Below are 26,336 nucleotides of genomic sequence, written 5' to 3'. Positions count from 1 at the left end.
TGTTTTGGTTGGGAGGCTTTGGGATACTTCCATTCATATTGTGAAATTTGTTCAGGACAGTGGTGGAGGGCAGACGTTCACTAGTTCATGAACCAAGATTAAACTGATTTCAAAACTTATAAAATCACCAGTAGGGAGCCTATTTTAAGGGGTAATCTGGGGAATTCTAGAAAGGTGAGAATTGTTTGAGTACTAGTTAAACTAGATAAATAATATAATTAAATATATCAAAACAAAAAGCAGTCAAGTAGCACTTTAAAGACTAGCAAAATGGTTTATTAGGTGAGCTTTCGTGGGACAGACCCACTTCTTCAGACCATAGCCAGAGCAGAACAGACTCAATATTTAAGGCACAGAGAACTGAAAACAGTAAGCAAGGAGGACAAATCAGAAAAAGATAATCAAGGTGAGCAAATCAGAGAGTGGAGGGGTCGGGGGGAGGTCAAGAATTAGACTGAGCCAAGTATGCAGACGAGCCCCTATATTGACTCAGAAAGTTCCCATCACAATTTAAACCATGTGTTAATGTGCCGAATTTGAATATAAAAGCCAGCTCGTCTGTTTCTCTTTCCAAAAAGGTGCGATAATTCCTTTTCAGTAACACACATACCTTTAGGTCATTGACAGAATGCCCCATTCCATTAAAATGTTGACTAACTGGTTTATGGATTTGGAGTGTTTTGATGTCTGTTTTGTTCCCATTGACCCTTTGTCTAAGGGAGTTAGAAGTCTGTCCAATATACAGAGCATCTGGGCATTGTTGGCACATGATTAAATATAGGTATTGAATTCCTGTGTAAACAGAATATTTTAGGAATAAGCCAGCCTGGAGTGTGTAAATGAAAATCATGCCTCTTCAGTCTATTAGAATTTTTTCAGCTAGTTACTCTGAAGATCACCTCAGCTCTGGAGAATATTAGAACTATCTGGAGGCTGCTCTGAAGTGTCCTGGCTATGGTCCTGTTTAAAATGGTGGCCGTGGAAAATCTCTAGCTGTTATTATGTATTGGCACATGCACTGTAAAAATATACATATTTCTTAAATGCTATTCTCAATTTGTCTCCCAAGATTTAGTGAGTACCATGCACCACTTTGGTAAAACTCAACAAACTGAGACATGCATTACTTCAGTAGTTTTTTGTCTGTAGGTCAGAGCCATAAAAATAAATAACAAACACAGACCTTGGAAACTTTTTGAAAAAATGGCTGTTTTATACATCTCCACAATCTCTGAGTAAATAATCCCAAACTGAGTCACTAAACCAACACTGCAGCCTTCTAAGGTACACCACATTTTAAAAGAATCTGACTAAGCACACCAATTTAAGAGGCCTAAAAGTTTGCTCTTTAGATCAAAGTCATGACACAATTTTAATTATAAAGGTGCTGCTGCACCAATATAACAATTATTAGAGATGTTGGCATGTACACATAGGTCACAGCTAATAATTTAATGGGAATAAGTGTTCTATTGGGATTAGTCTAGATACAGAATTACTTGCTTTACTCAGTGTTTCAGGAAATGAAACTTTGAATGCATGACAGGATTGAAAGTTTTTTTGCATAATTGTATTTCTGTTATTGTTTCTTTGTAATGGATTCTTGTAACTTAAGCTAATACCTAATGAATTAATACAGATGTATCTGTGCCTCCTACTGCATTAGTGACTACAGATATAACTGTTCCTTTTACTACTCTGCAGAGAGCAGAGTGAATGAAAAGACATTTAACTTTCTCCCTAACAGTGAAAGCACATGGTGTCATGTTATTTTGTGTCAAGGCCCTGCATACTGTACTCACCTTTTGACCTAATTACACCCACTAAAACTGCATAAAAAAGCATGTTGAGGATATAGACTCCAGCACTGAAAAAGTTAGGCCATACCAAAAGTAAAATACCTGTATAATCTGAATTTGGCTACTTGTGAATAGGCATTATGATATGGTCTTTCATTACATGACCATGTGACATTTCAGGGTGCAGTCCAGACCACAGAGGGGCTCTGGCATGCCAGTCCTGCAACTCAGAATGCCTGACAATACTTCACTGTTGTAGTTCCTACCAGAGCTGCTCACAAGACAGCCAAACAGCATGCAGATAACACCCTATGTGATATTGGACGCCTGTATCCTGCTAGCAACACTTCATTTACATACCAGCCATGGTTACAACATTCAGGGTGATTCCAACACACTCCCAGTCCCAAAAAGTGTGTTTAGCACTGTCCAACACTCTCCTGGACAGCCTAGTTATATTAGATGCATGACCCTTCTAAGGGGTTCAACGTACAACTGGTTGTTACCTCAAATAGAGTTTCTCATACAATTCATAATCCTGGATTAATTTTGATTAATGAGTAAAACAAGTTTACTTACAAAGAGGTAAATGTTAAATAAGTACACAAGCAGCTGGGCCTATTACAGAGATTTTTGTTTCTTATACATCTGTTTTCTATTAGGGAGTTACTTGAAGTCTTCCTTAGAGGTATTTTTTCAAGTCTTTCACAATTTTAAAATTCTACAAATTAACTTTAGTTAGGACAACTATCAAATTTGCAGGCCATTTTGGTTAATTTCAGACTCATAGCATTTTTAAAATAGTAAATGTCATGATTTCAGCTATTTAAATATGAAATTTCATGATGTAATTGTTGGGATCCTGACCTAAAAAGGAGTTGTGTGGTCACAAGGTTATTGTACAAGGAGTTGTGGTACTGGTATGTTGTTTGTGGTAGTGCTGCCTTCTAAGCTGGGCTGCTGGAAAGCAGGAGCTTCTACATGGGGATCCAGCATGGAATGCAGAGCCCACAACAGTGCAGAAGTAAGGAGGGCATGTATTAGAAATGTCTCTTCAATAGAATGTTGAAGATATGCATCTCATAGAGCTGGAAGGGACCTTGGAAGGTCATTGAGTACAGTCCCCTGCCCTTTTGGCAGGACCGAGCACCACCCCCTCTTTTTTTTTTTGTTTTTAAAGCTATTTGCATCAGAGCCCTAAATGTCCTCCTCATGGATTGAGTTCACAACCCTGGGTTTAGCAAGTTAATTTTCAAGCCACTGAGCTATCCCTGCCTCCTGTTGTTGTTTGCACTGGTGTTGGTAGCCAAGCTGTTCTCTGACTATTAGAGAGACCAGCTGGGTCAAGTAATGTGTTTTATTCGACCAACTTCTTTTGGTGAAAAGCATGTTGTTGAGCAACAAAGAGCTCTGCATGTCAGGGTCCAGATGTGAAAAAGAGCTCGGTGGACCTTGAAATATGGCCTCGCCCACCTTGTTTGTTCAGTAAGATCACAGTTTTCTTATCTTTTTAACACTGACTGTGAAGTGGGAATTTTGTGGGGTATTGGGTCACATGGGGCAAAAGAGAAGTTTTGGCTCCAGAGACTAGGACAGCAGTACCTATTCTAGTAAATCAGGCAGGGTAGTGTTGTCTATCAGCCAGATTCCTGAGGGGCTTCCCTTGTCCTTAGGGCAGGATGGGCTAGCAGCCTGAGCCCTGTGATAAGTGTGGGGAAAGGAGAGGGACCCAGGGACCTGTGAAACCAGTAGTCCACAGTTCGAACTGTGTTTCCTGTTTTAACAACACTGTTCCATAGATTCTTCTTACCCTTGGGTCCAGCTCTGTCAGTTCTCCTGGGGGTGTCAACCTTCTGGCTCACTCTGATCCTCCAGGTCAGCGAGGTTTACCACTATTGATCCCACTAGCTAAGTCTGCATCAGCTGTATCTCCAGTAATTCCTTATCAGGAGCCCACCGTATGTGCCTACTCTCCCCTCAGCCACTCTGGACTGAGCTGGTCCACCTTCTTTGCTCTGCTGTCTCCAGGTTGAGCATGCCATTGGGGAGAAGTGGCGTACCATCACAGGGAAATGTTTTCCAACTCGTAGAAAAGTATATTCAGAAATTGTCATGAATCTTACATCGGCCCACAAAAAATATTTTAATATATTTGATGTAAACTCTTAAATGAAGTTTGCCATGCATTTTATTACCCTTTGCAGTTTTCAATCCTTTTAGTTTTTATTCTGATACTAAAAAAGTTCATGCTAATCATATTCAGGGCAGTGATATACTGAGATAATGGGAGTTGGAACCTTAAGATACACCTGTTTTATATTTTTCATACATTCACAGGAGTTCATTTTGTATTGCCTCCATGCATGCCAGTCTCACTAACATCTTACTGTTGTTTTTGCCAGTGTATAAATACTGGAACTAGAGCTGGTTGGAATATTTTGAATTAAAAGAAACTTTTATCAAAGCTGAAACATGGCACTGAGATGCATTGATTGCAGTAATGTTTTTGCTCAAAGGAGTGGATGGAAGGAGATTACTTGTAAGCTGGTGGTTACAGTACTGACTTGGGATATTGAAGAAATAGGTTCATGTTGCTGCTTTGCCTGACTGAGAATGGTTTTTCATCTCAGATCACCCTGAGTCATAAAAAGCAAGGACTTGAACTTGGGTCTCCCATATCACAAGCGTCTGCCATAGCCACCAGTTTAGGCACAGATATCCTCTCACAGGGACTCTTTCTTTCTCCTCTTCTGGGAGAAAAAGCTGAGTGTTTGATCTGAAAATAGAATAGCTCGGAAGGGGGCTAATGCATGTGTCTTAAATGTAAATTCTATTTAATGTTTATACACTTCTGAAATAATGCACACTATCACAAGATGGAAATTATCCACCCAGATTAACAATATCTGCACAGTAGAGATGTTGGTTATTTGATAAATAATGGCAGGCTTATTGGGAAAATCTTGCACAGCACGTTGTCCAAATTGTACTCATTTAAATGGATCCATTTGTAGAAACTGATGGATATTCTTTTCAAATCATCCCTAAGAATCAGGTTGTCTAATGCTTCTTTTACTAATTGATTTCTATTAGATTTCTGTTTAAACATATGCACAAAGACTTATTAACAGTGGGGACACAGCATATTTACTGAAGTACTTACTTCTCTCCTTCATTAGCACCTGCCTTCTTACGTTGCCTCAGATAGTATACATCTTTTCGGATAAATGAGTTAAAATATTAAAACCTAAATACAACAGAGTGACTAAATCAGTACATGATATTATCAAAACTAGTTTAAGTGGAGGATTAGCAAATTTAAAGGACTATGACGGAACACGTACAAAGTACAAAGTAATGTTCCAGAAGACATCTTGTGGGAAGGAAAATGTTTTCATAAAAGTAGCTGTCATAAGCAGCAATCCTCTATCTCAGGAATAATATGAGAATCGGATTGAGCTGGTCAGTGTAGACCAGTAAAAGTTAACTAAATTATGTGTATTTTAAGATGTTTAAGTAAATTGTGTTTTTAGTGTTTTGTCAATGCCTCATAGCAACATGCAGTATGTTTTTTGTCTGGTTTCAGTTCAAGAATATAATACAGATCTCTCTTCACAGTGGCATATTGTTCTAGTTCAGAAACAAACTCTGTGTTGAAACTACCAGGCATTCTTTGAAATATGTAAATTATTATTAAAGCCTTTGAACTTGTGGCATCCAAACTTGAAAAAGATGCCCTCTGTTCCTAATACAGCTGCAAATCATCTTTCAGATTTTCTTTAGTCTTCTTACTGTAGCAGTAAGAGGTTAGCTTTATGTTGTCTTTGTGAAACATTTTGATGATCTATGACAGCAGTAATTTTGTAATAGTCTTGCACATTCCTCTTTCCTTTGTAATTTAACAATCAGTTTTGATGGAAATTACCTCAGAGATGCTATTATCCCAGTTTTATATTCTATTTATTATCACACTTTCCATTCCAAAACTAGGCAGATAACGTTAGCTCCAGTAAAATTGAATCCAGCTATATTTAGCTTTTTAAAGACTATTCATGAAGCACTGGAGATTAGTAGCTGTTGTGTAAATATATTCAGAGTGAAATCCTGTCCTATGGAAGTTAAGAGAGATTGCCCTTGACTCTAGTGGGTTCAGGATTTCTCCCTCAGTTTGTCAGATTTAAAATTACTTATTCAGCAGCTTCTTTAAACCATATGTGAAAATAGTTGTTTTGTTTGGGTTTTTGCCCTTTATAGATCCCCATAGATGTTTTACTGTAGTGATAATTATTGATTGAAGAGAGCCTCACTCTTGCCGCTAGCCAAAATTCCAGGAATAATAAAAAAAACTTTTCTAATAGGTAAAAGTTGTCATCTTTTACTAAAGTCACAGGTTAGTTTTATCTGCGCTAGCAGGGCCAAGCCCCTTTGTGGCAGCAAACATCAACTGCATACTCACTCCAGAGTGGACAGCCTTTACATACTTTTGGCTATACCTTCTATCCTAATCTACTATATTATAGAATATTCAGAAACATTTGAGCACATTCAAGCCACTATGTTCTAGACTATTACAAAACATTCTAGACCATTATGCAACATTCGAGGAAGAATTCTCACATATTTCCAACATTCCAGAACAATCTACCAGGTTCTAGAACATTCTCGAAAAATTCTACCGTATTCTAGAACATTCCACACCCTTCCACCACAGTCTAGACTATTCTGTATTTCTGTACCATTCTACCACATTCTGGACCATTCCAGAACATTCCAGCCTTTTGAGCCCAGTTTTTCTGTAACATTCCACCTCATTCACTCCCTCTTTCCCCAGCGGGAGGAACCCGCTGCCAGCAGCCACTTCCTTGGTGTTGTCCATAAGCAACAGGCACAGCACGTGCAAGGGCATCCCGGGCTTCTCACTGCATTACCCCACAGCATGATTGTGAGGGACCGAAAAATGGGGCCTGAGGAGAGTTCCTAGCCGCTGGATCACCGAGGAGTCATGGGGGCAAAGCCATCATGGACAGACAGCTCCTGGCTGGGTGAGGAAGGGGAAGAAGCCTTGGAAGCTGAGAGAGGGGGTCCCAGTGGTTTCAGGTTGGTGCAGCATGGAGTCTGCGAGAGGGAAACATGGGATGGGGGTGGTTCCTTTCCAAAAGCTGTCTCTTGAGCCCCAAGGTTTTTTCCTTCCCTTCTTTGGCAACCTGCTTCCCTCCCAGAGCACGGAGAGGTGGGCAGGGGAACTGCTCCCATGCTAACCCCGCTCTGGCTCTGTGCCTTGCCATTGGGCACAGAGGTTGGGTTTTCCTGCACTGACCCTTCCAAATCTTCACATGCACCACGACAGCCATGGGGAACGTTCAAGGCTACAGTGGGATGGACTGATAGACAGACAGGGCTTCTTTTATGATAGTATAGATTTAATTGAATTTAAAATCAGTTTAAGTGCCAAGTGCATAGCTGTTTTATAAAGTATCACTTAACATAGTTTGAGGTTGATTGACTGGTTTAACAAGCCTGATTTTACAGAACTCTGTCCATAAATTTTATTCAGATGACACTCCACTGATTTAGTCATGATCCTTTGCCAGGGACAAGCCAAGAATATTTCCCTGTTGTATCTGTTCCTTCAGTCTCAAATTGTCAACTAGGTATTCTTCTCCTTTGTGCCCTTCCTCTGTATACTTGTCTGGTCGCATTGTCAGTGGCTAAATATTACCATTCATTATCTTCATTGTAAAATCTCTGAGAGTTTTTTTTTTTTTCCCTTTGCAACCATAAGGAATTTCACAGAAAAAACTCTCCCCTTCAAGATCATTTATTAATGCCCTCCATCTTGCCTCTTGCCATCTACTTTCTTACCTTTCATTTTTTCGTTGTTTAATTACTCTACTTAACTGTGTTGTCTTTGATTTCATTTATAATAAACTAAGGTCATGCATAGAGATCACAGGAGTATGGCACGCACAAAGAGAACCATAAGAAAGTAGGTGCATGAAATCAAGGCCACAGTTGGGGGGAAAAGTTAAAATGGATGAAGTAGGTGAGAGCTAAGTGGACCCTCACATGAGGTAGTGTAGTTTCCCATGTTACTTACATAGGAAGTTAAGAGTTTCATAAAGTTCTCTCTTAGATGTAGTGATAAGTTTTCAAATCTATAACTTACAAAGATACTTTGGCAATGGGTACTTGGTAAATTATTGAACAAATAAAAGGGAAATAAAAGCAAGAAGGGTTCATTTGAAATGCCATATACAATATTTGAGGATATTGCTGAAATCTTGTTGGTCATATATAGAACTGAAGAAAGAAGGCTTCCCTTTTCCCTCAATGCTGCGTAGTTTTGTCTTAGAATGGAATATATTGCAGATGACTGGAGTAGAACTAAAGGATATCCATTTATCACGGGTTCATGGTGTTTATAATAGCTTACTTTTTGCATTGAGGTGGGTGTTGAGGCAGAATTGATTCACTTCAAAAGAATTATGAAAAATGTATACATTCCAGCTTTATATAATTTGTTCTGTGGGTGTTTTTTAGGGGGGTGGTTTTAACTAAAGGTCAAAAGATTAAAATTTATGATATTGTATTTAGGAGATTTTCCTTACTTCATCTGCCAGGTCTAGACAACATATAAGTGCATGTAATGTTGCCTTTTATCACAGAAATGATCCTTGAGGCTCTTATAATTTTAGACAGGGCTTATGCCAAAGTACCAAGAATTAAAGGACTTCCTGATGTCAAGCTCTCTCTAGATGCTTTGTGTATGAATTCATGAGGGTTTTTTCATTTAATTGTATGCTTATGTTACAAATTGTTCACTGGAAATATTGGCAGCTTCTTGATTAAATCTCCTTCTGTTTAGAACAGTTTTATAGCGCAGGTACTTTTGGGTTTGTACTATTTTCTAAGTTGCCAGGGTATTTACTTGCTCTGAAAACAAGGCCCTGGTAAGTCTGTGCTGACATTTTACAGCATGGCTAAAATTTACACTGTAGAAATGGCAAAATAATTCAGATAAGTTATTCTGAACAATTATTACCTTTTGATAGCCATCTGTCAAGTTAAATGTGGCTGGATTACCCAGTTGGTGAAGTGGGCCAGTGTGCAGCACTTCTAGTTTATGGGTCATATATCCGAAGATGCTGATAACATCGCATAGATACTGGAGAATATAAGGAGCAGGCTGCCTGCTGCTTGAGGAAACACTTCAGGATCTGAGCTTTCCAGAATGTATTGAGTAGTGGCAAGTATGCGGTTAAATTAGTCATCTGACAGGCAGGTGTGTCTCAAACACTGATCATTGCAGAATAGTCAGATAAAGAGTACTTGAGTCTGAACTCCCACTAAGGTAAGTTACATACATGAATCAAGAGGAAGACTGATCCATTTATTTGTGTTGTCATATGAGTTGAAGTATAGCTCACAGAACTGGTATATTTTATTACTGAAGAATGTTCAACAAGCTATTAGTTGGCAGTGTGGTGTAGTGTATCATAGAATACTAGGACTGGAAGGGACCTCAAGAAGGAGCTGGAGTGGGACTCGTGATACTGGGGCTCTACTAACAGTCTGCTGAGTAACCTGTGGCAAGTCATAAGAAAATAAGAACCGCCACACTTTTCGGTCTTCTAGCAGCACTCAGGAGCAGATGCTTCAGAAGGAATGAACATCCGTGACCATCTTGGTTGATAGTTGTTAATGGAGCTATCCTCCATGAAGCTATGTAATTTTTATCCCATTTATATTTTTCACCTTCACCATTCATACTTTTGACGTTCACCCTGCCTTGTGCCTCTGTTTCCTGTGAAGGGTAGTACAGCAAATGCTTTCCTCCATTTGGAATGAACTTTGATGTCGAATGAACAGCTCAGTATAAATGCTAAATATTTTCATAATTTATTTGTATCTACATTTTGGATCTTGCCAGTTCAGAAACTATTGGCGTTAGATGGCATTTTCTGTGGCTTGTCTGGTTGGTTTTCTGAGTGTACTTATTTGTTTTGGGTTTATTTCGTTTGGTTCTTATTTTGTAGGAATAATATATTTTAAAGAGAAGTGACAGACAACAATAATTTTATGCATATAAAATATTGAAATTTTTATGCATTTTGGTGTGCCATATTCAATATTTTTCTTGCTCTTTATGTGTTGTAGATCAGGGAATACAATGAACAAATGCAAGGGATTACTAGTATTGGCTTTGCATCCTTGACATTTGACGGAACTGTGGGAGCACCAATAGTGCCTCGAACTTCTACTAAATTGTACACTTTCACAGAAGAAGAACAGAAAACAATAGAAGAACTACGTATTTGGGCAGCTAGTAATCTTTTAGTCTTTGGGCCAACACCTAAATTGTCTAGTGTCCAGCCAATGCTGTTTTTTGACCTCACTTGCCAGCTTGTGGGAAAAGCAGAAGTGGATGGATCTTCCTTTCTTCTCAAGGTGAATTTTTAAATAATTCAATTTAGATAGTTAATGATTGGCTGTTAAATTCCTATTTCAAAGCTATGTTTCAAGGTTTTCATGAATGCAGGCTTATAGTTAAATAATTTTATGTAAGAGTATTTTAAACATTTAAGGCTAACCTTAGTAAATATATGATGATCAACCAATTCACTTTCATACAAATGAAAGATATGTGTTTAGAACACAATTTCACAATTATTTATAGTTAGAAATCACAGCATTTCTTAATGCTGAGAAAGTGATATTGTCCACTTTAAGTTTTTACCTTGCTGCTAGTAAAATATGACTTCAGTTATATACACTTATTTGTACTATAATTAGAACATATGAGGGATATAATTTAATGCAGGATGTAGAATTGTTTAGCAGATGGATAAGTAGATGGAGTATGCTATCTTTTTGAGGTGTTTGAGTTAGCCTTTATTGCTTATGTTTAAGTTCTTTATGGGAATCAGTGCTTGAGTAAAGCGACAAAATACAAAATGTCATACTGCTTGAAAGCACTTTCTAAGAACAAGTGATTAACATCAGCTAAATGAAAAGGGATCTGTGTAATTTTTCTGAATTAGCGACAGCTACAGTGGACTGATTTTGTCCTGGAACCCCTCCATGAGTTGCCTCTTAAGAAATAAGAGGCAGCCTAATGTTTTTCATCTCAGTATTTTGGCTTTTATGTGTAATAGTACCAAGAAACTATTATCTAAAGCTATATTTTAGTATTTTAGATAGGCAGAAAATAGTGCATTAGTTCTTCATTAGAGCAGTAGATGTTCTCATGCAGAACATTATTTACACAACATAAAAAGGAATGTTATTTAAACTGCATCCTGCAAAATGCCCTACAGCTGTTAAAACATTTTAATTCAAACAAACCCATGTAAAATGGATGTCAGACAAGACCTAATAAAATGATTTTAAGCCTTTTGTGAACTGGAGGTAACATGTTCAAAGTTCATTAGCTCAGTATGCAAACATTGTGGTGTGAGTTCCTTTTGTGAAGCCACAGACAAGTAATTTCTTAATTTCTTAATATTTCATTGCTCTCTCTTTATTTCAAGTTTAATAGAGTCTTGTACTTGTCTCAGTTTTATATAAACAAGAAACTAACTGGGAGGGTGGGATTAAAGGATCTCCTTGTATAAGTAAAACTTTGGTAAAGCCATAGCATGGTAGATCAATTTGTTTGTACTATATCGGAGAGGTAGCCAAGTTAGTCTGTGTCTTCGAGAACAGCAAGAAGTCCTGTGGCAGCTTATAGACTAACAGATATTTTGGAGCATAAGCTTTCGTGGGCAAAAACTCGCTTCATCAGATGCATAAGGTGGGGCGGGCATTCAGAGGGGTATTTAAAGAGTGGGGTCCCAGTAAAAGGGAGGGCCAGAGCTGACAAGATCTATTCAGTCAAGGTGGAAATGGCCCATTACCAGTAGTATGTATCAAAAGAGGAAAAAACAAGACTTTTACTGGGACCCCACTCTTTAAATACTCCTCTGAAACCCCTCCCCCCAACTCATGCATCTGATGAAGTGGGTCTTTGCCCACAAAAGCTTATGCTCCAAAATATTTGTTAGTCTATAAGGTGCCACAGGACTTCCTGTTGTTCTTGTTTGTACTAGTAACCCTGACAGTGTCATTTTTGTAGAAGTAGCACAAAGATTTCACGTGCAAATCTTTATTAAAATATAACAGGTAGGCAGATTCCAAAATGCAAAGCAATTCTTGGTTGATATTATTACGGCATTGCTAGTGCACTTCAGTGTGCTTAAGCACTAAAGTCCATCTGTTTTTCTAGCAAACATTGATCTAGATGTAAGTAAGGCTCATACTCTTGGCAGAGTCTCTGCTATCCTGTGCTGAATTGCTAAAGGGTTGTGTTCATGCCACTGGCGTTTCACATTCTTCAGATGTTCCTCTTGTATGTCTGTCTTATGATTTAAAGACATGATTCATTTGACTATTTTGTAGTGTTCAGAAGACCAGTTGCTCAGTGAGTAAGTATGTGAAGTATTCATCCTTGTTGCTCCCTGATAGACATTTTGAAGTTGACACAGGGAAACAAATTTACTTCTAGTGCTTTTTGTGCATGGTCCATGGTGTTTGTTTATCCAGTTTTCAATACTTTATTTGTTGCACAGTACTAATAAGCCAAATAACCATTAACAAGGCTGTACAAAAAATGAGCAAAGAGCATTTGGCAAGTGCTTACCAAATGCTTGGATAATTTTCTCTTCAAGTCCAGGGATACTCAAATCTTTACCCTATGAAAAAGCTATCAGAAGGTAACAAAGAAGGAAATAACCAACACTGAATTTAATTTTCAATGAATAAATAAGATGAAGTATCCAAAATTAAAAGATATAAATTTCTTCATTGACTCTACCCACCTCTGTCATAGAAGTAGCGTTCCCTGCCATGGAACCATTCAGAGCTTTAGCAACTGAGGTGTGCATGGATGTTTCCTAATACAACATTTGTATCCATGAGTATAAAAGGCCTCTGCTCCTGACTGTTCCTTAGTTCCCATCCTTCCATCAACAGTGATGGAACCAGTTTCCTGTTTCCTTTCCTGCACAGGTTTGGTTTAGTTGGCATGCTAAATACTCTTTTTAGCCTGTTTTTCAATTTTTTGGTTCATAGTATAACAGAAATTGGTCCAAGCTGTAGCAGGAGAAATGGGGGTCTTTAAAGAAAAAGAGTCAGTACCTTTCCTGTTCTACCAAATATTAGTTCCATCTACTGACTCTTATTTGTGTTGAAACTGCTTAAACGGAAAGTTTTAGTTCATGCACATCTATGAAATTAGAAGAGGACCCATAGATTAAAGGCCTTCTTGGAAAAGGCCTTAATGGCTAATGGCATTAAAAGAAATATCCTTAAAAGGTCCTCCAGGTTTGTTCACAATAAGGACTTATCAAAAATTAAATTAAATATTTGTCTCAAGATCTGACGCGGAGGAGTCAGATCTTTGGACCAGAGTTATTCAATTCCATCTTTTGAGAATAGGATTACGGAGTTGTTCCGAATTCAGATAGTTCAAAAATGAGGGGAGAAATTTTATCAAAATCCACAGACACTACTGCTATTTCTGTCAAATGACTAGCTCTACTCCAGTGAAAGAAATCCTTTGTCCCTTATTCTGGTAATTTAAAATATAAAAAACACTGGCAACATTTGAATAGTTAGGATAATAGGTACCGGTCTTCCAAATTAGATAACTTGTCAGATCCAAAGTTTGTTTCAATTATGATCTGGTTCAAATGTTGGTGGAAGTCAAAATTTCTGGGGATTGTTAGCAGCAAGTTCCTTGTCCTGCTCTGGGTACTCAACATGGTTTTCTCCTTTTGCCCACTCTCTCAGGTTGAGCATGTGAATCTTACGTTTTCTCCCACTTTTTGCAAATAACTTATCTTTTTTGTCAGTGCATCTTGTGAGGCCATGTCAAACGGAAGATTTTTTTTTTCTGTCTAAGCTACAGGAAATAGACAGAACAGGAAAGGTCTTTTTCTTTATTCTGCAAAGTGCCTCTGCAGATTTTAATGCTTGGGAAACCATGCTTTGACACTCTACTGAGAACTGCCTAGAAAACTGTTTCTATTGGAATTATGAGCATGTCTTGTAGACCCGACATTTAATTGTTGTGGCCGCATCTACCCTCAGTTTCTATGCTGTAAGAACAGCTTTCTGAACCATTGTTTTATTACAACTCTTATTGTCTACTTTGATAAGAACTTTGGCACTTTATTTCATAGTGTATAGATTAAACTGTAATTTAGTGCAGCTTCTTAAACTGTAGTTTAACTCTAAAATATTAGCAATTACTTTCTTCTAAACTACAGTTAAGAAGATAGTAATTGCTAACATTTTAGGCTATGGTTACACGAGAGCGATCTGTTGACAGAAGTCACTGGCAGAAGGCATTTCCCAACAAAACTTCTGTTGACAGAGTGTGGCCACACACAAAAGCCAGTTGGAAGAGCGCTCCTCTCAGTCAACAGACCAGCCAGACTGCCTGATCACTCCCTCAACAAAACACGCACCCGGAAGCAAAGCAGACAGGGCTGTCCATTGACCTGGATGCCCAGTCTGTCGAGAGAATGCACTGCCAGGGCACCCACACAGGTTTTTTGTCGACAGAACCTGTCAACAAAAGGCGCTTTTCCTCATCTGGGAGAGACAGAAGGTTTTTGACAGAATTGCTGTTGACGTACTGTCAATAAAATACATTTTGTGTGTGGATGTTCCAGCAGTTTTGTTGATCATACTGGGGTTTTGTCATCAAAACTCACGAGTGTAGCCATAGCCGTTGTGTTTTAAATTAAATCTCTGTTACTGTGCCATTCTAGACTGGTTGTTTTCTCTGTTGCTAGTTATCCCAGTGGTGGACTCGCATAAAATTCCAGCTTTGAATGGTATATATCAAGTCACAATACAAAGAAATACCTCACCAGATACCCTCAGGCCTGGAGAAAACAACTTCTTACAGAGACTTCCTAACATGTACTCGCTTTTCCTCCTGTGGCCTGCCTTTCACAGCATTAGCAGCAAAAGTGTGTTGACAGAGAGGAGTCTCTGAGAGGCCAGCTAAATGTCACTACATGCATTTCCTTCAGTTGAGTACCATGAGTGAGCACACCAAAAACTTTCCAAGGCTGGAATCCTAGGCCAGGTACAAGCTTTGTACTTGAGACATTTTTTCCTTCTTCCAATCCAATTGCCTGATAAGCATCCTAGAAAATCAAGCCCATATTATCTGTAGGTGTTCCCTCAAGTAGTCTTTGTGTTACATACCACAGCCAGATCTGTGGCATGACACACTTTCCATCATTACTACTTAGTTTTAACTCTTTGGCTTTCCATAAATTGTTCAGGCTAAGACGTTAGAATTACCTTTTGGTAGAGTGTTCATCATAAGAACTGACAAAGTTTGGAGAGTAAAAAAGTGACAGATACCAGTTCAGATTATACAGCATAAAAATATGCAGGGGTAATGATTCACATGACTTAAAAGTGAGCATTTTGACTCAAAATAGTTAATCACATAAGGTAAGTAGTTATATATGTTTGTAGCCATTTACAGTAATCTGATTTTTACACATATTTTTTTCTCAGTAAAAGTGTTAAAAGTGGTTATTGAAATAATTTCTTTTCACGGCAGGTGTGGGATGGTACTAAATGTTCCTACCCAACTTGGAAGGTGCTTGTGGAAGAAAGTGACCTTGAAGGTGATAAAGTTCTCATCCATCGTCTAAGAAGTCTGACAGTTGATGTTCTAGTTTATGATAACCATGTGCAACTGGCAAAATCATTGAAGGTAAAATAGAATTCAGTATTTTTAACTTCGATTTCATGGGATATTTTTGTCTTGTTTTGGATTCATTTCATGAAAACTAGCTATTCACTTCTGCAAGTAAGTGTTTGGTTTCTAATAAGCTTTTTATCCTTAAGGATCTTCCCGTACATGCTATTTTAATGCAGACCATCTTTGGCAGGTGTGGAACTGCCTCATTACCTTAAAATGACCATGAAAAAATATCTTTCCAATCAAAGCTCTTTCCTGACATTGTAATGCCATGCTTTACTATGGACATAATGAATTATGAAAAATGTACTCTAGTTTAAAATTATTTTTTGGGATCTATGTAAAATGAGGTTAAATTTGTAGCCCAATTAAATGATAATTCTATCTATAAAAGTGTATTGTATATTCTGTGAACTCTGCTGCATTGTGCAATACATATCTTTTTAGTGGGTCAGTAATGCTGATTATACTTACATAGGAAAAAGAACAACATAATTAAACACTTGGTCTTTAGCAACAGTGCCATCTTGCTTCTGCATAAAATAGATTAGCAGAAAATGTTCCTTTTGTTTTACAGCATCACTGCTGTAATTATGCTATTTAAGATCCTTGCTTTTCTGATCCATTTTGTAAGTATAAATGGGGAGAGAGCATAAAGATATAATTCATGTGGAAAATATTAATGCAGTGTTATGGGTAGACTTAAAATCACTTTCCCATACTAATATATTAGTAAAGATATGTTCATGAGTAAACTGCAGATGATAAGATGGCTCTTGTTTATGTAAGAATTGATAACTGTATTTTTATTTATCTTAGATTTTTTTCAAAATATAGATTATCTCTTACTAAAAGACTCATTCCAAAAGCAGTATCAAATCATACTTCCTGAGAATTACGGTGTGGGAGAAGTGCAAGGGTAGGGAGGATTCTAAAAGATGATCGGTTGTTTTGTTTACTGAGAAGTCTTGGGAATTTTGGGTATTTGTAGCACCACCACCAGACCTGCTCAGCAAGTAATGTTGGTAATAGAAGTAAATCTTCTGAATCCAGGCTTTAATGTAAGGACATATTTATGGGATGGTTTCATGAATTGTCCCTAATTTTCCTCCCAAGTATCACTTCCTACTTCTATCTTATATATTTGTCTCTTACTAAGAATTTGTGTTGTGTTCTTAGATTTTTAGGCCAGAAGGAGTCACGGTGACAATCTAATCTGACCTTCTGTGTAATACAGGCTGTAAATTGCGCTCAGTAGCATAAGCAAGGCTATTCAATTTACCCACTCACGTTATTAAGACATTAACCAGCACAGTGCTAAATACCAACTATTGGTCAGTGTTGTGTGAACTAGTTGTTGGTTAAATGCTGCCAAGCCTAGTTGAACTGACAGACCTAGTTTAACTCTCTTGCTATGTTTTCATCTGATTAAGTGGGTTTTACCCTTGAAAGCTCATGACCTAATAAATGTGTTAGTCTTTAAGGTGCCACATGACTGCTTGTTTGTGAATCTGCAAACTAACACAACTACCCCATGAGACTGTCTTACACAGTGCTGATCATGACTTGTTCTTGATTGTGCTGAGCACAATGCTGAGTTATGTTTATGATCCTGTCATGTTTTATGTGCTCAGAGTTGTATAGCAACATGAGATTTCCACGTGAAGATAAACACCAGGAAGGTCTCTCCAGACACAACTTACGTAAACATCTTCAAGGAATGGAATGTGGTATCTGTGCTTTTCTGCCCTGTTTGGTCTAGCATGTAAGACCATATGACTAGACTGTAATTGTTACTGACAAGTAGGCTTTAGTTTATATACAGTTGATGCCTATCTTACCAAAATATAGCTCTTTAACATTGCTGCATTGAGGGAAATGTACACGTATACAGTAATCCCTTGAAATGTGCGATTGTGAGTTGTGCTTAACACACATGAACATAAGTTAAGCGCAACTCAAAATCCCACTCCCCAGAGCCCTGGATCAACTCCCCCTTCACCCCTGGCCCCGCACAGCCTCGGTTCAAATCCCACAGCCACAGTTCACACACGCACACCCTGCCCTGCATGGCCCTGGTTCAACCCCCCAGCCCTGGTCACCACCCCTGCATGGCTCTGGCTCACCACCCCCCCTTGTGCCCAGCTCTGGTTCCAGCTTAACATCCCTCATGCACGGTTCTGGCTGAACACTGCCCACCCCCGAGCCCCAGTTCAGATGCTGTGCTAGTTCACCACCTGAGTATGGCTCCAGCTCGACCCCCGCCCTGGCATGTGTCTCTGGCTCAAACTCCCCACCCCTACCTCATTCAGCCCCCTGGTGCACAGCTCAGGGTCAACCCCCGCAGCCCTGGTTCAACCCCCCCCTGCACGTGGCCTGGGTTCAACACCCCCTTCCCAAACCCAGTTCAAACCCCCCCAGAGCCTGGCTTACCACCCCCATGCATGGCTCTGGTTCAACCCCCCACCCCGGTTCAAACCCCCTGCAGCCTGACTCCAGCTCAACTCCACCCCTGTAGCCCTAACCTACCCCAGGCTAAATCTTCCTGCCCCCACCCCCCCATGGTCCCATCCCACTGCCAGGCTTAACCTTCCCCCACTGCTCCCTCCCCCCAGCCCCAGGACTTACCTTTCAAAACGAGCTCCAGGTGCTCCTGCTGCTTCCTCAGCTGCAGAACGTGCGTTCTGCCAAGGATGAAGCTGCCCTCAACTTACGCAAAATTTGAGTTATGCGAGGGTGCATGGGAACGTAACAATTGTGTAAATCAAGGCACTACTGTATTGTCCCAGAAGAAGCTCTTGGATTTATTGTATCAGCAAGTACATTTTCTCTTGGAGTATCAGAGAACTTGGCACCTTCTGAACACATGAAACAAGGGGTTATATCTGCAGTAGTAGAAAGTCATGCAGGGCAATCGTTCTTCCCCACCTCAACCTCTTCTACTTCTTTGAAGGTGTGTGTGTGTGTATGTGTGTGTAAGTGGAGCTGCCAATTGCACATGTATTTAGCTCTTTTGTTTCCTCAGTGCAAAGTCTGTGATTGTGCCCCATGTTCCAAACTCCCTTCTAATCACTTATGAAGCATTGGGCACAATTTAACCTATTGTGTGTTGCTTTGTAGAAAGCAGATGTGATAGATGGTCAGCAATATAAGTTGAACACAATTCATTTTGAGTTTTGCAAATTGATTAGAAAATTAATATTTGCTGGTGAGTACAATACAGATCTCAAAAGATGACTGATTGTGGTCAATACCATGACTGCTGCTCTAAGTGTTCTTTAATATACTGTTCATTCTTTTTCATAAACATAGGCATTATCCTGTACGGTTGAGGTTACTGGGAAAAACTTGATTTACTGAAAAACCTCTTTAGCTTTTAATTTATTTGCTTTAATTGTCTTATGTAAATTTCTCATATTTTATTGGTAGCATTTTCTTTTATATATTATTTTAGAATCTTCATCTATGAGTCATATTAGTATGTATTTCTGGTATGTTCTTGAATGCTATCCAGAATGTTTTGTTGGTGATTTCCATTTTGATGGTTCATTCTTTTTTTTAAATATACATGTCATATAAGTGTCAGTTGTAGATCTATTTCAAATAGAGAGCTTTTTCTTGTCTTTCATTGACATTTATAATTAAAAGGTGTCAAGTATATAGACTGATAATGGCAGTTTTCCTTTTAATATTTTTCCCCAGTGGATTATATCTTGGCACAAACTAAAATAAGTGTCATATTTTTTTCTACAAGCATTCTCTGAATTGGCAGGTGATATTACTTCACATGTTCAAAGCTTCCTCCTTAATGTGGTGCTAACAATATGCAATGCTGCCTCCCAAAGGAATTTATGTATATTACACTCTCTTACATGGTACAAAAAAGCAGTCATGTAACACTTTAAAGACTAACAGAATAATTTATTAGGTGATAAGCTTTTGTGGGGCAGACCCACTTCTTCAGACCTGGAAATCTGAAGTAGTGGGTCTGCCTCACGAAAGCTCATCAGCTAATAAATTTTTTTGTTAGTCTTTAAAGTAGTACGTGACAGCTTTTTTGTTTTGTGAAGATACAGACTAACACAGCTACCTCTCTGTAACTATTTCTTACATGGTATATTACAAGCTAGTGTTATACTGTGTTGATATTCATAACCTGTTATAAGACGTTGTCACATGTCTAAAATGAATAATATCACCAGGAATGAAAAGGCATACATGTGGATATAATCAAATATAAATATATGAGGGGAAAGCAGTGCTTTATAGTGATTTGAAAACTTGGAAAGAGCCATCATTCATTAATACAGTACAATATGAGGTTTGACTGACTTTGCTTGAAATATAACATGATATCCATCCTTAGGAATTATATTGACATTGATAGTTTGCAAACTCCAGTCTGTCTTTTAATTCAGCAGTTTCACTTCTCTTTGCCAGTTGGAACAAAAATGGGTTCATAATGTATTCATTTGGCTCTATACTTGTAATTATAATAAGATTTAAAAAAAGCAGATCCAAAATTCATGCTTAGCTAAAGGGCGGGGGGGCATTTTACGTGACACTACTATCTAGGCCTCTGGTCTCCAATGAAATGGAATCTTCACAGATGTGTGCTTGTGCTAAGCTTAAAACATCAGCATCTTCCCTCTCTAATTCAGAATTATATAATCAAAATTCTCAGGCAATATGGCATACGTGTTTTATACAAACTGCCAAGAGGAGCTCGACCATACAACCTCTATGCTGAGACAGTCCATCTTTGGAACTGTTTCATCACCAACAGTATGGACATCTTATCTACCAGAATGTCAGACCAGCACAGCAGACCAACTGAGCAGGGACTTCTCTGAAATACACAAGTGGGAGATAGATACCAGATCCTCACAGCCGTCTTCAAACTATGGGGTTTCCCCACTGTAGATTTATTTGCAACAAGTCAGAATGCCAAATGCCCTCAATGCTGCCCCCAAGCCAGGCCGAAACACTAAGCGATGGGCAACGTTCTCCTGGTGAAATAGGAAGCCCCTTCTTTTATTCCTCTTCTCTGATCACACAACTGGGCTGCATCCTTCACAAGGTCACACAGAACAAACCCAGGGTCATTTTCATTTCACCTACATGGCTTGGATTAACATGGTTCCCATAACCTGACACAGATGTCAGGGAAGCCTCTTCAAATTTTTCCCTTAGTGCAGGGGTCTGCAATCAAAATAGCAATTACAAAATAAATACTTCAAGAGCTGCAATGCATGCAAAGACAGTCCTTAATAAATAACATCAAACCATACTTTTTTAACCCGTATTTTAAGAACAGCATGCACACAATGATTTGTACCAATTAGAAATTTTAAGTCTGATCTCCTCTGGATTGGAGAGCAAACGAGGGAAGGGAAAATGCTGTGCCTGGAGAAGGGCTCGTAAGCAGGAAAGAGCAATGTTCACATCAATTCTCCACGCTGAGGAGGAGGAACCAGGCAGCAAGTTTCCTGCAGGTGTCACTCAGTGTCATACGCGCTTTCTCTGCCAGAGCCAAAGCACCGGCCCCACTTGCTGTCCCAGGAACTGATGCTGTCGCTGGTTTGAAGCAGCCCGAGTTCCTGTGGACGCAGTAGTTGCTTTGTGTGAGACCCAGTGCGAGCTCCCTGCCCACCTGTTGGGTGGAATCAGTGTGCCCTGCCTCCCAACTGCCCCGTGCGCTGCAGGTGGAGTGGGGACCGTTCCTGAGGCAAGCTCTTTAGCCAGGCCCTGCCTGGGGGTGGGGGAGGGAGGGGCACTTGTTGCCTGCAACAGAGGTAGGCAATCAGAGAGGCCAATTCCCCCTCCATCACCCGGTGCCTGTTCCACCTTCCCCTCCCCTCTCAGCCCCTGGATCCACTGGCTTGCATTGGGCAGAGGGAGGGAGGAAGTAAGCGAAGCTGGCCAATGTGCAGCATGCAGGTGGGCAGGGGAGGGAAGACATAGAACCACACACTCTTATTCCCCACCCCCTCTGATGCCAAACCATTCTCTCCTGGGGCCCGAATGGAGTCACTGCAGCTCCAGAGGCTGCTGCTGCTGACTCCTCTGTGGCTCCCTTCTCTGGTGCCGCTGAAATAATAGAACTAAATTCAGTTGGTTTAATGGCTGAATCCAGTTTATATATATAAACTGGATTTTATTAACTTTTTTGGGGTGAAAACACGGAATATTCCACAAAAACAGGAAAGCTCTTTAGGGTAAGAACATAAGAACGGCCATAATGGGTCAGACCAAAGGTCCATCTAGCCCAGTATCCTGTCTGCCAACAGTAGCCAATGCCAGGTGCCCCAGAGGAGGTGAACTGAAGACAATGATCAAGCGATTTGTCTCCTGCCATCCATCTCCCACCTTCGACAAAAGGCTAGGCACCATACCTTACCCCTTGCTAATAGCCATCTATGGACCTAACCTCCAAACATGTATCGAGCTCTTTTTTAAACTCTGTTAGAGTCCTGGCCTTCACAGCATCCTCTGGTAAGGAGTTCCACAGGTTGACTGTGCGCTGTGTGAAGAAAAACTTTCTTTTATTAGTTTTGAACCTGCTACCCATTAATTTCATTTGGTGTCCTCTAGTTCTTATATTATGGGAACAAGTAAATAGCTTTTCTGTATTCACTTTCTGCACACCATTCATGATTTTATATACCTCTATCATATCGCCCCTCAGTCTCCTCTTTTCTAGACTGAAAAGTCCCAGTCTCTCTAGCCTCTCCTCATATGGGACCTGTTCCAAACCCTTTATCATTTTACTCACCCTTTTCTGAACCTTTTCTAATGCCTGTATATCTTTTTTGAGGTGAGGAGACCACATCTGCATGCAGTACTCAAGATGTGGGCGTACCATAATTTTATATAGGGGAAGTAAGATATTCTTCGTCTTATTTTCTATCCCTTTTTTAATTATTCCTAACATCCTATTTGCTTTACTGACTGCCGCTGCACACTGTGTAGATGTTTTCAGAGAACTATCCACTATAATTCCAAGATCCCTTTCCTGATCTGTTGTAGCTAAATTTGCCCCCCATCGTATTGTATGTATAATTGGGGTTATTTTTCCCAATGTGCATTACCTTACACTCACCCATATTAAATTTCATTTGCCATTTTGCTGCCCAGTCACTCAGTTTTCTGAGATCTTTTTGAAGTTCTTCACAGTCTGCTTTGGTTTTGACTATCCTGAACAGTTTGGTGTCATCTGCAAACTTTGCCACCTCACTGCTTACCCCTTTCTCTAGATCATTGCCAAATAAGTTGAACGAGATTGGTCCCAGGACTGACCCTTGGGGAACGCCACTAGTTACCCGCTTCCATTGTGAAAATTTACCATTTATTCGTACCCTTTGTTTCCTGTCTTTTAACCAGTTCCCAATCCATGAAAGGATCTTTCCTCCTATTCCATGACCACCTAATTTACATAAGAGCCTTTGGTGACGGACCACGTCAAAGGCTTTCTGGAAATCTAAGTATACTATGTCTACTGGATCCCCCCTGTCCACATGCTTATTAACCCCTTCAAAGAACTCTAATAGATTAGTAAGACATGACTTCCCTTTACAGAAACCATGTTGACTTTTGCTCAACAAGTCATGTTCCTCTACGTGTCTGACAATTTTATTCTTTACTATTGTTTCTACTGATTTGCCCGGTACTGACGTTAGACTTACCAGTCTGTAATTGCTAGGGTCTCCTTTACAGCCCTTTTTAAATATTGGTGTTATATTAGTTGTCTTCCAATCATTGGGTACCAAAGCTGATTTAAAGGATAGGTTACAAACCACTGTTAATAGTTCCGCAATTTCACATTTGAGTTCTTTCAGAACCCTTGGGTGAATACCATCCAGTCCCGGAAACTTGTGACTGTTTAGCTTATCAATTAGTTCAAAACCTCCTCTAATGACACTTCAATCTGGGACAGTTCCTCAGATTCATCACCTATAAAGGACGGCTCAGATTTGGGAATCTCTCTAACATCCTCAGCCGTGAAGACTGAAGCAAAGAAATCATTTAGTTTTTCTGCAATGGCATTATCTTCCTTGATTGCTCCTTTTATGTCTCTATCATCCAGGGGCCCCACTGCTTTTTTAGCAGGCTTCCTGCTTCTAATGTACTTAAAAAAACATTTTACTATTGTTTTTTGAATTTATGGCTAACTGTTCCTCAAAATCTTTTTTGGCTTTTCTTGTTACACTTTTACATTTAATTTGGCAGTGTTTATGTTCCTTTCTATTTTGATCCCTAGGATTTGACTCCACTTTTTAAAAGATGCCTTTTTATCTCTCACTGCCTCCTTTACATGTGAACAAATTTAAGTATGTAGTTTATTCCATTGGTTGCAGTGACCCTACTTTCACACTTTTGTGCTTTGGTGTGTTGGGACTCAAGGCAAGAAAGGAAAACACAAGAAGTTAAGAGAAAGGGACCCTATCCTTGCCACTTTCTGATGTAGAGTTTGTTTTGTTTGGGGAATGGGGGGCCAGGGGAAGGGCGAAGAGTAAATCTGTGTTTTTTTTGTTTCTTTTCATCCAGTTATTCTAGTGGCCTAGTACTTAGGTTGAACCCAACAAAAGGGCAGCTGTCACCAGCCAAAACTCTACTGTACCTGCCTTCTGCATTTTTATCCCTAACTCAACAAGATCAATCACTCAGTCATCACATATCTCAGGTTTTCTCTTCACCTATTCAGTAGGCAGAAAAAAGACAATATTCCTCATTGATTACTCTGGGGCAAATGGAACTGAAACTGCAAAATCTCCAAGTTGCAATTTGTTTTTCATTGACATTTTCTAACTTCTCTGTAGCTGGATTCATGTGTTCTGTTTCCATCATGCATCTCCATATGGATATATGGGCAGCTCATGCAGTTATCTGATTATACCAATGCTTGGAAAGTGGGAGAAAAGAAAATATAAGCATTTATCTTTCTAACCACCAATTTCTAAAGTTTCAGAACTGGTTATGAATATCTCAGTTCTTATTTCTGATATAAACAAAGAAGAAAAAGAGTGTACCACTGTTAACATTCTGAATAAAACTCATAAAATAGCTTTTTAAAATACAAAAGCAAGAACTCCGATGGAAAGTCAACTTTAAAAAAAAAGAAAGATCATCGTAAGAGATGGTGAAAACTATAATGTGAATATCTGTGGATTAAAAGCTTTAAGGAGAATGAGATGTTTATACTTTTTCAAAGGAGGAGAGAGACAGCTTTGATTAGCACCTCTGTATCAAAAGTACAGTCTGTTGACTTCAGACGCAATACTAGAAACTCTGTGCCACACAGACAGTATAGAGTCTTGAAAGACAACTACACTTCCATTTCCTTGGTGAAACACATTTGACCATTATCACGTATTTATTTTAAGGCATATTCCAGGAATGAAGTGTAGCAATATGTCTTAATGACTGGTCTCATCTATAAAAAGGCTACTGAGAGATCCAGCGTAAACACAGTGGGCAGTTGTTCAGTTTAAATCCTCCAGATACTCTTAATATTCTGCTTAGAACAGTCTCAACTGTAAGAAAAGGCCAACATTGAGATTGGAAGGTATGTCATTGGTATCCAAGTGCACCTGGGATTGAATAATCACTGATTTACCAAACACCATCGCTAAAAGAGAAGGTATGAGAGCAAGCAGTAATGCAATAAGCTCTTCATTGTCCAAATGAGGTTGCTTAATAAAAGGAATGAACCCAGAATTGAATAACTGTTGGCACTTGACCATGTACTTAGTAAGTTGCTGATAATACCCATCGGTAATGACAGCTAATGTACAAACCTCAAGTGACCAAGATGGAAAAACAAATGGAAACTCAGAAGGCTATTGAAACACTTGTCAGAGAACGAATTGAATGGAAAAAGTGCCTTTCAATCCGTTAGGATATCATAGCTTTCATAATCAAAAGCTTCACTTTTCACCAGGAATCTTATAGGTAACCAGGCAGCAAAATGGCATATGAAATTCAATGTTCTTTGAGTAATTGCTCAATATAGTAATACTATAGTAATTCCAATATAGGTGTGCACACTTGTGCATGCCAAGTTACTGGAAAACTTTTCCCCTAGCTGGTAGCTGTTGGTGCATTGCCCCCTGGAGTGGCACTGATATAGCACATAATATAGGCACCACCCACTCTGTCCCCCACTCAGTTCCTTCTTGACATGATTGTTGGTTGCTGGAACTCTACTTTGCTAATGTGAGCAATTGTATGAGTATCTGGTAGCACTTAGTCCTTATCTGAAGATAGTTTTTATTAGGAAATAGTTATAAATAGTTTAAATAGTTCAGTTATTTAAATAGCTGTAATTGTTCTTAGTATAGTAGTTTGTCAGGCCCGAGTAGGGAGTCTGCTCTCCCTTCTCAAGGCCTCGGTGCCAGGGCATGCAGCTATACCCAGGCTTCAAAGCCTGTGGACACTATGGAAAGCACATGGCAAAAAGCTGCCCACACTCCACTTGCTTAAAGTGTTTGGGTGAGAGCCACCGGGGGGACCACTGCCCAATTTGCAGGACTTTCAAATTGAGAACTTTGAAGGACCAGGCACAGCGCCTCAAGTTCTTGTTGATGGAGGCAGCTCTCCAGCCCAAGAAGTCTCCATCTGTTGGCCAAGCATATCTTTTTCAGTGCAGAGTGCAGTAGCACCGAGCTCAGCTGCGGTGTTGGCAAAAGAGAATGGAGCTTGGCACCATGGTGGAAGGCGGGCACCTCACCCTCCCAGAAGACATAAGTCTCAGTCCCTGGTGTCTC

At 39.5% G+C, this 26,336-nt stretch overlaps 1 protein-coding gene across 4 annotated transcripts in view; it reads left to right on the top strand.

The window, feature by feature from the left end:
* Positions 1-26,336, top strand: part of POT1 (protection of telomeres 1) — a 166,747-nt gene that overhangs the window by 103,511 nt on the left and 36,900 nt on the right. For all 4 annotated transcript variants that reach the window (XR_012643941.1, XM_074984120.1, XM_074984119.1 and 1 more), the window contains 2 exons: positions 9,957-10,247; positions 15,427-15,582. Coding sequence is in view for 3 of the 4 variants with exons in the window: in XM_074984120.1 (XP_074840221.1) it covers positions 9,957-10,247; positions 15,427-15,582 (447 nt within the window). In the remaining variant the exon portion in view is untranslated. The remainder of the gene's footprint in view (positions 1-9,956; positions 10,248-15,426; positions 15,583-26,336) is intronic.

This window comes from Carettochelys insculpta, chromosome 1 (assembly GCF_033958435.1).
Source record: "Carettochelys insculpta isolate YL-2023 chromosome 1, ASM3395843v1, whole genome shotgun sequence".
Classification (NCBI taxonomy): Eukaryota; Metazoa; Chordata; order Testudines; family Carettochelyidae; genus Carettochelys; species Carettochelys insculpta.
The sequence above is the reverse complement of the archived record's forward strand: the minus strand, read 5'-3'. Positions and strand labels throughout refer to the sequence as shown.